The following is a 13,941-nucleotide window of genomic DNA, read 5'->3' as shown; positions in this document are numbered from 1 at the left end:
CTGGTTACCCGTACTGCGTGTCTGCGACCACAGCGCTCGAACTAACCAGGATAGTGCCTTGTCGCAGTTTAACTTGGCTGATTCTGGGTGAGGCTTTGCTCCCTGTTACCAGTGCAAACCCTTCTTCAGCTTTAACTTTTGCCTTGAGCTGTGCCACAATGTCTTCTGCCCAGAGAACCTTTCCCTTCGGCTGCTGCAGACCCGAGCGCTTGGCAGGGGCTGAAGGGGTCTTTCTTCTCTGGGAAGAAACGAGTGCGGAAGCTGCTCTGGCTTTCGTGTCCCTGGCAACTGTGTTATTGTTGGATGCCCTTTTTATAGGCGGCTGTTACTGATTGGGCTGCTTTGCCTGAGCCTTGGTGCTCTCAGTAAAAATGTCGCTGGCCCAGACCAGGAGCAAGAGAGGTGATATTTCTGGTGTCGGGCCAGGTGGGGCAGGGCTGGGGACAAACTTGCTTGCCGCTTCTTGCTTACTCTCCAGCACTGCCTTCCAAACCGTCAAATCTTCGGTCTGGGAAGAAGCTTGTGTGGGTTGGTGTTTGCACTCGCTGGGGGCTGCAGAGCAGGCTGCGGTTGCCCGGTCCTGGACGGGATGGGGTTAGGCTCTGCATGAGTGGGTTACGTGAAAACTTTGCCCCTTCCAGGCACCACGTGGTCTGTAGGAAGGAAACCTTTTGTGCTTTAGTCAGAGCTCCCTTTCTGTTCCCGTTATCTGGAAGGAAAGAGATGAAAAGACAGAGCTGCTCTGTAGAGGCAGAAGGCATGTGGCTAAGGTATTTTGTAAAATGTGTGGCTTTTGGGCTGGAGGAGGAGATTTTATGCTAGGGTGACCTTGCAGTACTCAGCGTCTCCATGGTGTGAGACCTTATTCTGGAATAATGCTATATTTTGGTATGTAGGATGCAAACGTGAACAAAGTGACGAAGTGCTGTGGAGTGTACCGTTCTTCCGGACGTCGTAGGGAAAAGGGAGCATGGGTGAAGTAATGGAACAGCTGATTTCTCAAGCTTGTTTGAGGTACCCTTTTTTTGGCGGGGTGTGTGAAAGGTTCAGGGGAGAGGTTGTCTTTATCAGTAGTACTGCTCTTTAAGGTTGTCGAGTTGTATCATGTAACTTCCAAAAAGCACAGCTTTTTGCTCCAGGTGCCTCGTGTCAGTATTGTTAGCAACAGCCTCCTGGAATGCTTTGCACCTGGTATGGTTCCCTTGCAGACCCCTGCACATAACCTGACACCTGGTTTTAATGGGATGTTGCATAGATGAATAGAAACCTGTGTTTCTGTTCAAAACAGGTCTTCCATGTTCTCTCTAGCCATTTTGGTTTTTTTCAATGTTTAACTTTCATATTATGAAGAGTAAAGGAATAGAGATTGGCTATGGCTTCTGCAAAGTCCATTTTTCTAGCTTGCCTCGTGTCTTGTCAAAATACATGCTGCTGTAATATCTAAATGTAAGGGGACTGTTATTATTACTTTTCAGTAGGACTGTGGCAAAGGAACTGCCAGTTATTTATTCCCTTCAGTTTAGTCATAGGCTACCTAATTGACTTCTGTTTTCTCCTTTTCTTTGAGAAATGCCTTGGTATGCAAGAAACTAGCAGCATCCTCCAAGGATATGGGAATTCTCTCGATGAACTTCAAAAGGATTTTCTAGAAGCTTAACGTCTTCCCTGAGACTGTCAGAGGCAGGGCCTGCCTGAGCCCAGGCACAGAGCGTCCTGGACACTGACCGCTGCCAGCCTGGATGTTCTGGGAACTTAGTGTCATGGAGACTGCATGATTTCTGTTGGTATCGCAACCCCACTGCTGCCAGGGTAGAGGAAAGAGTTGCTTCTGTGATGTGACTGGGAGTTTGTCTGGGGATTGCGTGTCCGGTGTCAGACACGGGTCAGAGTTGCACCTAGCTTTACCAGATTTCGGGTTAGCAGTAGGCAGTCCTCCACATTGTGGACTACCTTGGCACTGTCTGTAAGAAAAAGTGGATGGTGTATGATGCAGTAATGCAAGCACATTTGAGCATTCAAATATTTATAAATTACTGAAATTTGTGCTGAAGCCAGTAACAGAAGTCGCTGCAGATGGTGGAGTACTGTATTATCAACACTTCTCCACCTTCTTGCTCCATTCAAGCTGATAAGATTGGGACTACATTCATTAAATCTGATTGCTTATGATGGAGAACCTTCACGCTGCAAGCAAAACCAGGAAAAAAAATTATCAACTTCTTTGCCAAGATACTTGAGCTGAAATAACTGTCTGAAGTGAATTCTCCCAAATTCTGGGCTTTACAGTATAGTGAGCACTCAGATCGGTGGCAACGTGGAGTTCTGGGAACCCATAAAGACTTCAAGACATTGCTTTGATTTTCTTGTTACTGCTGTTTTTGCTGGCTTCCTTATCCTCGTGTCCCTTGAAGTGTTTTGTAATGTCCTGCTCTGCAGAACTGATCGACTGCAGGCTTCCCTGCTCTAGCGCTTGGCTTTGTGTTCCTTGTAGCTCTAGTGGGTTGGTTGTGTTTTTCTACGCTAGCTGAGCTTTTCAGAGTTGCTCCTTAACTTCTTCTTCCCCCCAGAAACAGGCACTTGTGTAGTGCGTATCTGGGATGCATTAGTGGAAAAAAGCATTGATTTCTGAATTAATGCTAGGAAAGAGTTAGCAGAAGGTAAGAATACCAGCCACTGGAAAAGTCAAGGCAGCAAAGAGGGCAGGAGGCCATCATCTGTCCTCAGAGGAGCTAGAGGAATCCACAGGCTTCCACATAAATATTTAGGTCTTCTAATCAGATCTTAGAGTGCACCAAGTGTTTCCTCTGGCGTGTGCCATGCGGCAGAAATCCAGAGGAGCTGTTTGTTCCTTTCTTTGCCTTTGGTTCTCTTTCCATATCCTATTTGTTCATGACAGTTTGGGCAATACATCTGGCACGCTTGTTCAGTGAAGCCGACTACGGATTGAGCAGTGTGAAGCCTTCTCTGTTTTTGGCAAGAGTCTAAATGCAATTTCAGAAAAAATTACTTCATCAGAGTCAGTCCGTCGGAGGTATTTCCAGTGGCAGGCCTTGCGGTTGTTCCACTTGAGGAGGCCTTGAGGTTATTCCACTCGCTAGCAAAGAAAATGGCAACTGCGAGTGAAATTCATCCAGCCCGGAGGATGGCATTCACCTTCCTGTATGAAGTCTTAGCGCTTTACTGACCCATGCAGGATTTTCTCACCTGACTAGATTTGGGCAGCAATCTTACCTCCTGTTTGTCTTGCGGGGACTGCTAAGCGTGCTCGCAAAGGCTGTTCGTGCTTGCTTCTTAAGCTGACTTTGAGTAAGTTCGGGCAAGGACCTTCCTTGTTCAGACTGGAATCTCTGCCCCAAACGTTCCTTCTTCTACCGTCAGTTTCGGAGGCCAGATCCTTCTGATCTCAGCTCAAGGGCAATGAATGCTCTTTATACCTGACTTCCTTCTTAAGCAGCCTTCTCAAAATAGCACTTTCAAATCTTATCTCTGCCCTACGAATTTCTGAGGTCCTGTGCTCTGTCTGGATCAGACCTCCTCCGTATTGGCTGCAGAATGTCCATCATCTTTGGCAGTTGCAGTCCACATTGAGCAGCTTTGTTCTCGGGATATAAACACAAACTACTTAGTTTGCCCCCTTCACCATGGCTGTAGTGTTTATTTCTGTTTCAGCAATGCTTTGGAGTCTTGCTGGAGAAGCTTTTGATCCGCCGGCTTTCCGGTTGAATTTTCCAAGAGCTAGTTTATGTGTTTGGGGTGTGTGTACTATGCAGTATTTCATGTTGGTAGCTTGGGTTTCTCCTTCCATGCGCGTGTTCCTTTGAAGTGCTTATTTTCTTATTCATCTTTTAACATCAAACCAGCAGCAGACCTGTGGCACACTAATCTTTTCAGATCATGTATCGGAAAGAATGTTTCTCATTCTGGCAGCTGCGAGTTCCCCTTAGACAGCAGTCTCTGCCTGGTCTGAAAGCATCACTCTGTCAGGGAGCAGAATAACTGGATGTATTTTACAAGGATTGTTGAAGGTTTTTTTTAATAGCTGTGTCCGGAGATACCTGGAGAAGGAGAAGATACCGAGATGTTACTTGGGGAGGGTTCTGGCTGAACCTCATCTGTGCTCTAGAGAGCAATTTACTAAAGTGCGCAGTAAAACAAAGCAGAAGTGTTTCTTTTGTGTATCGCAGCTGGATTCACGGGGGAATGTTGTTCTGGTGCAGATATTTTTGTCGTGGAATGCAGGACGCAGTAGCCCCAGTTACACCACTCTGCAGCCAGGATGCCCTGCTGTCATAAACCACGCTCACCACTGTGGTGTCTGAGGAGCTGCACTCTGCCGGTCTGAAATAAAGCTTTGAATTCCTTAGCTACACAGTCTCAGACTAAATGCGGCTTTTTGAGTAACAAGCTGGTCTTCAGATTTCAGAAATGGAAAGCGTTCATTTAAATTTCTGTAACTAAGTAAATTGATGAAGCTGTGTTATGTAGCTTGTTTTACAGTCTGAGGAGTTGGTCATTTGGAATGACAGTCCTTAATTGGGGAGGACAGTAAGAAGGACATTGGCTTCCTCCACTTCGTGCCTCATCAGTGACTTTCTGGTCGCTTTGAAAGAAAGCTGTGCTGTGATTAAGGCCTTGGATGAGACTCTGGAGACGTACATACTTAGTTTTCATTTCTGCTACTGCCATCCTGTGTGATCTTGAATTAGTTTAATCACTTCAGGTCCCAGGTTTTTGTCTATACCAAAAAGCCCCCAAACCTCGTACTTTCATCACACGTAGTTGCACAGTGGAACACCATTTGTAATCGGATTTCTAGGTGCTGTTGCAGTAAAAGGAATAACCTAACTGTATCTTGTAAATGTGCTTTGCACAGTGTGATTTGAACGTTATAGTTCATGTATTTTCCTAGTCAGAATGGCGTTGTATCTTTAGCTGGAAATCAAAGCAGCAAGGAAGAGAAATGCTGGATATAGTAACTAGCTGTTGACTCATTCATATTGTAGTAATTCTTCACGTATAACTGAATAGAGTTTTTTGAATATTTGTTTCAAATGGCCTATGATTCTTTTGGTCAGTCTGACAGGCTCAGTGTGACTCTTAAGAGCTTTGTGAATCTGTTTTGATTCACAGATATTCTAATAAGAATCCTATGTGGTGAGGTTAAGAACTGCAGAGTTCTTCTGGAGACATTGATAATGCATTAGAGGAACTGCAAATGAGGAAATACCTGCTGACTTGAGAATATCGTTTTTAGGTAATGGTCTACCCAGTATTTGATCCTTGCATTCTTAGCGGTGTTAGAGAATACTAAAGGCTTCGACTTTGGGTTTGTAGGTTTTCTTGGACTGCAGCTACTTAAAGCCTTCTCATCGTTATGCCAAGACATTCTTTGGCGAGTGGGATCATTCCACTGGCTTTTTTTTTTTTTTTTTAGTGTGAAATTGGTGCTGATTTAAATACTTCTGTGTTAAAAAAAATCTCAGAGCTTTATGTCCTGCCAGTGACTGGCTGGAGAATTCCCAGGGTGATCAGTGAGATGTAGCTGCTGCCTTGTGTACTGAACCCTCAGTAAGTGCTGAAATTGGGATGGTACCCGAGAATTCTGCACAAAGGAAGCTAGATAAAGGGTTGTATGAATGAGCCAACAGTCTATTTCAGTTGCAGAAAAAGAACTTACTGGATGTAAGTCTGGCAAGAGGGGACTCTGGCTGACCCCTAGGAAAGGGTAGGGATGCAGCCAAAAGGAGCCATCTGAAGGAGGTTGCGTTCTGCGTACTTGTGAGCTACTCTCTAGTTCCTTTACGTTTCTTTCAATTAAAAGATTTTGAGCTGAAACTCATGGACTGATGTTTTGCCAGCAGTGGGAAATGGTTGTGGACGTGGATCCTGAAACTTAGAACTATGTTTGTTTGTCAACCTGTGAGTAAATAGGGTAGAGGTTTACATTGGGGCACGTTCTGTCTGTGTGGTTGAGCGCGTCTGTCTAGCTCTTGCTCTGTGTTTCTCACTCTCTTTTTCTCTTTGTGCCTCATGCAGGCCCTGCCACGAATTTTCTCTGACCCCTTGGGGCCATTCCCGCATGAAGCTTTGATGTGTGTGCCCAGAGCTTGATTGACAAGGAAGTTTTGGTGGCGGCAGCGAAGAGAAAAGGGCAGGGCTTTGAACTAAAGGGCTTTGAGCTCTGAGATGCTGTGCTTACTTATCTCCTTCAGAATGTTAATTATTTACCAAGATAATTGGTCGGGAGGGGAAAAAAAAGAGAGGGAAGGTTATTAAAAAATTCCAACACTAACACGCTACAAAAACCTCATTTTCCAACTTGCAGCTGGCATGAAAAGGATGTTGTGTGTAAAAGGGCTTGAGTGCCTGTGTGCTGGGGGGGGCTTTTTAAGGCACCCATTTCCTAAATAGAGGGTCCCCTTCAGACGAATGCAGTGGAAACATCAAAGCTCTTCCAAGAGTTTTCTCTGGGATTTCTAAACCGTGTCTGGTACTTTTTAATTAAAAAGTTTATGGAGAGCTGTCTTTGTGCCTGGAATAGGCAACCTTAGGCCCTGTAAATAATGATTTGTGCTACAATGTCAGTTCAAGAATGTGAAGATGCCTGGCTCCTCCAGCAAGAGCCGAAGCTTGGAGTAGACTGATGAGTGTCTCCTGCGTCAGCCTAACATGATGTGGGCTGTGCCGTGTGTGAAAGCATTCCTTGGATAAATGTAAACAAGTCTGTAATAGCACATACTCATTTGAAGTCTGTAGTCAGGAAAGATCGGCAAAGCTGTTTCACTTTGCCTCCAGTTAGTACATTTTTATTAGTGTCTGTATTAGGGAGCACTCTGCAGATCAGGGTAGGTTTGAGTTTGGGTAATTGCTGCGCTGGATCAGGTCCAGGGGCGTCGTTCCAGTGTTCTGACTGTGCTGATGGTGGCAACAGAGGTTCAAGAAAACTCGAGCAGGCAGCCTGCCCTGCACGATTCCCAAGTGCACATTAGTGATATGGAGAGGGGTAGTTGCTTGCTTTTCTCTCTTTCTTTATTTATTGGATCAAGGTGAGAAATTTAGTGTTATTGTTTTGCCAGGGTAAATGTACACCATTAATCAAGGCAGTCCTGCACATAAATGAACTGAATGGATGGAAAAAAAAAAAGTTTGAATGTGGCAGTTATTCAGACTGTATTTCTGAACGGATAGACTGCATCCTGGAAAGCTGTTGAAACTAGACAAATTCCAGCTAGAGACAGGGTATAAATGTGGTAGAATAATGTAGAATAGGTTTCTGAGGGCATAGCTGGTCCTTCTCTTCTCTGAGTGTCAGCCACTCAGGTCTTGGAAGATTCTTAATCATACTCATGTTATCTGCTCAGCAGTGGAAAATGTGTGCAGAATAAAATTGCCTGAGATACAGGGACAGAGGAAAACAAGCGGCTGGTCGCCAGCACAAAGAGAACTTGCTGTACAGGTCTCGTCATCTGTGTGTGGTAGAATAGATCATAGAATTTTGCTTCATGTCTTACTCTGGGTGCCCTGTGCTCCACACAAATTTAGCCTTTTCTGAAATATAGATGGTTCAGTGCCCTCAGCTTGACCTTTGTGAGTTTGTCTGTAGCTGCCTAACCGGTCTCTGATGTTCACAGTGAACTCTGAAAGCCTGGACCATCAGTGATCTCTTCCTCTTTTGCTGCAGGCTAAACTCTTTCCAACTGCTGTCATTCACTTTGGATCGGAGGGGAGCAGGGGTGAGTGCATTTCCTCTCTTCTTCATCTGACTGTGTACAAGATTTGTGGGGACGAGAATGGTTGAACAGTGACTCTGTAGAAGGGAATTCTGTTGTTGAAAATGTTAACGTGCCAAACGGCTACGAACCACTCGATACAGACCTCCTGTTGTAGAGGACTGGCTGGAGATGGGCGAACAGGTCTGAGTCCTCTCTTTCTCTGACACCTCTGTTTTATGCTTCGAATCTGTTTCTCCCAGAGATTGAAGCATCCTCTGGCTTCACAGAAAAGTTTTCTGAGGTGCAGTGAGCACTGGAAGAAAAAGTTGAGATCTTGAGGTCTGAATGCTGAAGTAGGTCACCTTGACCTGTGAAAGAAACTGTCGTAGGATAGATGTGTCCTGTGTCAGCTGGGGGAAGGTGGTGGAGATTTACTATAGTGTACAGCAGGTATTTGCTGAGCCGAGAGCTCTGTGATTCTCTGGTGAATGATGTCTCTGTGTTACCAGGCAAGTAAGGGTTTCATTTTTCAACAGATTGTTACCTGAAGCCAGACCTGCTGAGCTCTGCAGTTTCCCCTTCTGCAGCTGATTTATTAGTAGCCAGGTACGTTGGGAATGAATAGAGTTACAAATGGGTGGGTATTTCGGGGATGGGAAGATGAAACGAGCCCATCTTAGTACAAAGATAGGTATTCTGAAGACACTCCTGAAACAGTCTTACTGTCATGTGTGACTTAATAGCTTTGTGAGACCTTTGCAAAGTAGGATTTCGGTGACTAAATCAAGTAAATCGTAGTGCTTTGTCGTGAAAAGGAAGAGCCTTTTCAGTCTGACTCTAAAAGTTTCAAGGTGGTGGTGGCACAATGGGCTATTACGAAAAAATTAAGCCTAATTTTACTTGCTTATTTCCTTCCTCAGATGTTTGTCCAAATCATTAGTTCCTTCTGCTTCATCATCTGTAGAATCAACAGTCCCATCCCTACCTGAACCAGAAGTGAGAAGTGACAAGAAGACTGTGGAGCAGCCAGAACCAGCAAGTGTGCATGAAGCTCCCCAGGTGGTGAGAAGGGCCCCTGGGAAGATGCCCAAATGGCTGAAGCTGCCAGGTATCGCAAAATTAGAGGAGATCTGATCTCATTCCAAACTCCCCAGGAAGGCAGGCTTCTCTGCGCCAAACACGGTGGACGTTCACAGTATTCTTGATGGTGTCAGCATAAGAGTTGCACGACATTTGCTTCAGTGCTTGTTGATCACATACCAGTTTGTGACTTGAACCTCAGCCTTCAGTGGAGAAGTGTCTGAACGCAGGGTCTGGGCATTGTTGAGTCTGAGTCTAACCCATGTGCCTGCAGGATTCCTAACTGCACTCTGGGCTTAATGTGTTGAGTTCTTAGCTGTGCTAATGTAGTCCAGATACTAACAGGCGTGATATTCTACATACTAAGGGCCCGTGTAATCTGTTAAATCTTGGTCATTATTTTTCCTTTGCTGGTATAGTCTATTTTAGTACTTTTCCTTGATTTTTTTTTTTTAATCCTCACTGCAGAAGAGCAGTGGTTTTCCATAATTAAGATTGCAACCAAGTTTCCATTATTAGTTTTCTCTTGGTTTATCCTGATCAAAAAACTGAAAACTTGTCTTTAGTTTCAGAACCAACAGCTTATGTGTAGTTTTATATGAGAATTTACAGGAAATATGAAGTAACTAGAAGAAGGATTCCTGAATTAAACAATTGGCAATATTCACTCTTTGATGCAGTGGCAAAGAGAAGGGAGGGGTAGGGGGTGGTATTTAAAAGGACATTTAGTCAACCCCCTTAACGGCAATAAAACTAGGAAGAATATGTGGAATTCCCTGGCTAATAAGGCAGAATGTTAACTTCCTGAATGAGAATTTTAGCATTGGATTCTGGAAGGTGCTGAGGGGCCATGAGCTCCAGCAAACATAGCCTAAGGCGAGGAGTGATTGCTGGAAGGCTGCCGAGAGCGGGTTGGTGTGTCTCCTTGCTGCTCCTGCTGGTCTGTTTTGGACAGGTACGAGGATCTGGATGCAGGTCGTGTGGGAAGCGCTATCTTTGCTGTTTCCAGTGTGCTCGAAGAATTCCACTTAAGAGTAGAACTTTCTTTCCCAAATAAAGATTACCTGGATAAAGTACGATATAGCATCTTGGCTACTTGTGCAGGTTACCCATTAACAGCTGGTATGAAGGGTTAATAATGTGCTCAAACACACGTGTTAACATGTGGCATGAAGTTCCTCACTCTGAAAGTTAGGATGCATTCACCATTCTGTCTTCCTCAGGAGTGCTGCTCCGTGCTGCCAGCACAGCAGTGCAGAGAGCCCTTAGCAAGCAGATCGTGCTACTGAGAAATGCTACAGTGCAAATTACGTGGTTAAGTGTTTTAATGCTCTTATGTTTTATTTTGTAGGTGGGAAGAGATGAAACGTTCTGGGCTGCCAGATCAGGGAGCAGTCAGCTGTGCCTCTTTCCTGATGAACTGACTCAGGATGTGTAAGAAATTGTTGGTGGCCCTGGAGAGATCTAATCTGTATGAACGTTAGTTATAAATAGAGAATTGCTATTTCAGATGCCACTTTCACGTTTTGGAGGAGTGGAAGACCTGTTTGTGGTCTTCATGACCACAGAAACGAGGTTAGAGGTTAAATTTAAGATTTCTTGCATGCAAATGATATGAATAGAGAATTACGGGGGAAATAATTCCTACATACTTTCTGTGAAGGGCTTTGTTTCTTTCCATATTTTTAAATTCAGGTCTTCCCCCTTCTGCCTTCAGAGATAACTTGAGTCTAGCTGCCTAAATGCTAGCAGCAAAATACAGTCCGATTCACTTTTACCTAGAGCTAAGTGCTGCTTAGAACAAGACTTCTCTCTGCTTCTTGCTGGCTGGGGTTAGTGCTGCTGCTAATTCAGGGTGTAGGTGGCTGGAAAGTGAGTGAAGAGGAAGCACCTAGGCCGCTTAAACCAGTTCGGAGAGGCTTTTCCTGTGAGCCTCCTGTTCTGCTGTACTTGTATCATTTCCAGTTGTCAGAATCTTGTCAGCAAAACCAGCTATCTGTCAATTGAACGCATGTGGAGTTTGTTTCTGCCCCAAGCTCTGTGTTTTGTTTTCACTACGACCAATCAACGTCGGTAACTACAATGAGGAAAAAAAAACATCCAGTGACAGGGTCTCTTCACAGGACCTTCGATGGTCCAAGTGATTCCTCAGCAGAGCAGCTGTTCTCTGCAGTGCAATTAGTGTCCAGAGGGGAAGCACTAGTCCAGGTCTCTGCCTCCTGCAGATGTTGTACAAAGATGAATATTGGTGGTTAGAATTGCACTTACGCTGGAGATGAATTCTGTGGTGCCACAGGAGCCACGGTGCTGTGTTTTATTTGAAGTCTTCTCCATGGATTCACATTGGACAGCTGGGGTTCCACGTTATGGTAATAACATGTTTTCCATTTTCCCTGTAGACAACTGTACCCTGAACTACACGTGCATCTGCACAGTTTGTAGATGTAATAAAGCAGAGTGGCCATAGGAGGCCTTTTTGTCGGTCTCTTTGATAATGTTTCTTCCCCCAGTACACGGTTTCCCTGTCACTTCGCAGGAACCTGCTCCCTTTTCAGTGGGCCTGTCATGCCTCATTCCTTTCCTCCCTTTTTTTTTTTTTCCCCCAACAAAGCAAAACTGAGCTTTGTACCATCTGAATGAACTTCAAAGTGGCTAGAAAGGGCACCCAGGGTTCCTGGCACTTGTCATTGTCTCCCAGCCTGGCCAACATTTCCCTTCAGGTCTAATTACTTCCAAATGCTCCCAGATGCTTTGAAGAAACTCAGAGGGAGGGGGAGGCATGAAAGAAAGGTGGAAGAAGAAAAAGGAGGCTCAAAGGGGAGGGAGCAGAGTGCTTTAGCAAAAAATGTTGATTGATTTCTTATATGTCACCCAAACATAAACAGGGAATGCGTGCGGCCGCTGGCAGTGGGGAATGCGAGAGCGCTGTGTACAGCTGCTGCCTTCGGTCCTGGCTGTGGAGAGCAGGCCCTTCTGGCACTTGACAGGCTATAAAAGACACAAAAACATTTGGCGAAACAAAAACCATTGACGTTTATTACTTTAGTGGATTAAGTGTGGGCTGAGCCTACACTCCATAGGACTGTCTGTATCTTGGGTCAGGTGCCACGTGAGACGTACTCGTTCCACAGAAGTCAGAGGTAGACTGCAGCTAGAGCTGCTTTGCTGAGTTCATGCAGGATGTATGAGGGCTATAGCTCGTGATAGGTTATTATATCCTTGTGCTGGTGGTTTTTATTCACGGGGTTAGAATGAACAGAAGCAGTCTGACTGGTAGCTGTAGGGTGCTTTCAGATGTGCTAGTCTTGTTTTTTGAAGAGTGCAGGCAACATCAGATAGTACTGACTTGTTTAGCTGTTTTGGTTCTACCAGTTTTGACAGTTAGCACCATAACTATCGCCTGCAAGTCCCTGATACAGGAAAACAGGAGGTAAAGTTTCTGATGCAAGCAGTAATATTATTATTACTGGGGCAGCTTCCCAGATGAAGTATGGGGTGAGGATTAGGAGGCTTCATATTGCTGGCGACATGCATTCCCTCGGTCAGTTCTGGCCTTGCTTGTCCCTTTGATGCAGCCATGCATCAAACCCAATTTAATGTACTTCTCTTTCAGGAAAATGAAAAAATGGTACCTTAAACAGCTAGACCAGACATCTTATTCCCCTTTCCCTATGCTGCTGCTGCTGTTATTATAATACTTCTTTACTACTGACATACACAAGCATTCTGACTGATGTGAATGGGTCGGGCCTGGGAAGTGAACTGAGCCTTTTTAGGGCAGCAGTTTTGAGAGACCTGTGTGTCGGCAGGAGCCAGAGTGTGAATTCAAAATCTGGAAAAGGCAGGAAGGTAGGAATGAATTCTTTGAGATACTTAAAACTGCAGGCTCTTCACTAAGGTAGTTGCTGCAAGGATTCCTACCCTGCTACAGAGCAGTATGTGCAGATACCTGATGAGCCAGACAGTAGCTGAACTCAGCCCTGCAGTTTTTAGGCATTTAAAGGTAGTGTTACGTGCGTTTTTTTTTCTCTTGCCTTTTTTTACCATATGGTTGTGGGACTGGAGGGTGAACTAGGTCAGTTCCTTCATTGGTTTCACTGTACACCTGCACAAATAGTTGTGTTGGCAAAGAGGCTGCAGCGCAGAGGGATGGGGCACTGCTTAAGCTGGTACTATCATCAGAAAGAATGTGTATTAAATTGTGGGTTTAGCTGAAGTTTCCAAGTGGCTGGTGTCCCGAGTGATGACACTGATAGCACTTGGCTGAGAGCGTACCGTGACCTGCTGAGCCTCCACCCGCTACAGCTGTCAGTGGGAAGAAAACTGCTCGCTATTCCGAATCACAAAGACCATGGCTGGCCAACAACAGCGTGTGCAGTCCTGGAGACACGCTGGTGTCAGCTGCTTTTCGTGCAGCCAGCTCTGTATTTCCCAACAAAGCCATTCAGTTGTGTGGGTCCTGCCTACATATGTAAGGTTTCTTATTTCACAGCTTCCCCCCGGCACCCCTGCTGGCTGCGGGGCCAGGCTGTCCCATGATGTGGGATTTTCACACATGCTGTTTGTTATTCCATCCTTTTTCCTTTCGTCCGACAAAGATGTAGAGAAGAGGGTGGGTGAGGGGGAAACTTTGCAAGTCTTTGAAGCCACTTGACTTTCAGTGATTAATTGCAGCAAAGAGCCTACGCAAGGGAGGGAGACTTGGTTTTAATTTATTGATGTTTCTTTGTGAGAACAAATTTATAGCAGAGGGGAAGCAGCTTCTGAGGAGAATATCAAATGGTTAAAAGGTTCCAAGCATTCTTTGATGTCACAACCCTGGAGAAACAGTGGAAGGTAGTGAGGTACAGACACTGTTTATTTATAAAATAAAGATCAGTTACCTGCTTCTGGCAAGAGCCTGTGACTGAGCTCCTGTTAACAACCTATTCATTAGGCTTGGAGCTGGACCTGAAGTTTCTCCCACAGCTGCCTGCTGAGGTGATGAGAGCCTGAAGTTTGGACAACATTTCCAGCCTTTAAGTCCTTCCATGCATCTCTGTGAAGGAGCACCTGTTTCTCACATTAGCTGAGAAAAAAAGCAACAGCACCTTACTGCAAAGTACAAGCTACTGGTCAAAGAGCAAGGCGGCAAGAGGGAAACGAGTTA

The 13,941-nt window shown here is 45.1% G+C and overlaps 1 protein-coding gene across 1 annotated transcript in view; it reads left to right on the top strand.

Moving 5' to 3' along the window:
• ASPSCR1 (alveolar soft part sarcoma chromosome region, candidate 1) overlaps nt 1-8,820 on the top strand; it is a gene marked incomplete at its 3' end in the record, with an annotated part of 36,169 nt that extends 27,349 nt beyond the window's left edge. Inside the window, exons 11-13 of the mRNA XM_009873178.1 lie at nt 7,682-7,733; nt 8,249-8,318; nt 8,633-8,820. Of these exons, the coding sequence (XP_009871480.1) occupies nt 7,682-7,733; nt 8,249-8,318; nt 8,633-8,820 (310 nt within the window). The remainder of the gene's footprint in view (nt 1-7,681; nt 7,734-8,248; nt 8,319-8,632) is intronic.
• Between the last annotated feature and the right edge of the window lie 5,121 nt (nt 8,821-13,941).

The sequence above is a fragment of the Apaloderma vittatum genome, unplaced genomic scaffold (genome assembly GCF_000703405.1).
Source record: "Apaloderma vittatum isolate BGI_N311 unplaced genomic scaffold, ASM70340v1 scaffold26867, whole genome shotgun sequence".
Taxonomy (NCBI): Eukaryota; Metazoa; Chordata; class Aves; order Trogoniformes; family Trogonidae; genus Apaloderma; species Apaloderma vittatum.
Note: the sequence above shows the minus strand (reverse complement) of the source record. Positions and strands in the feature narration are given on the sequence as shown.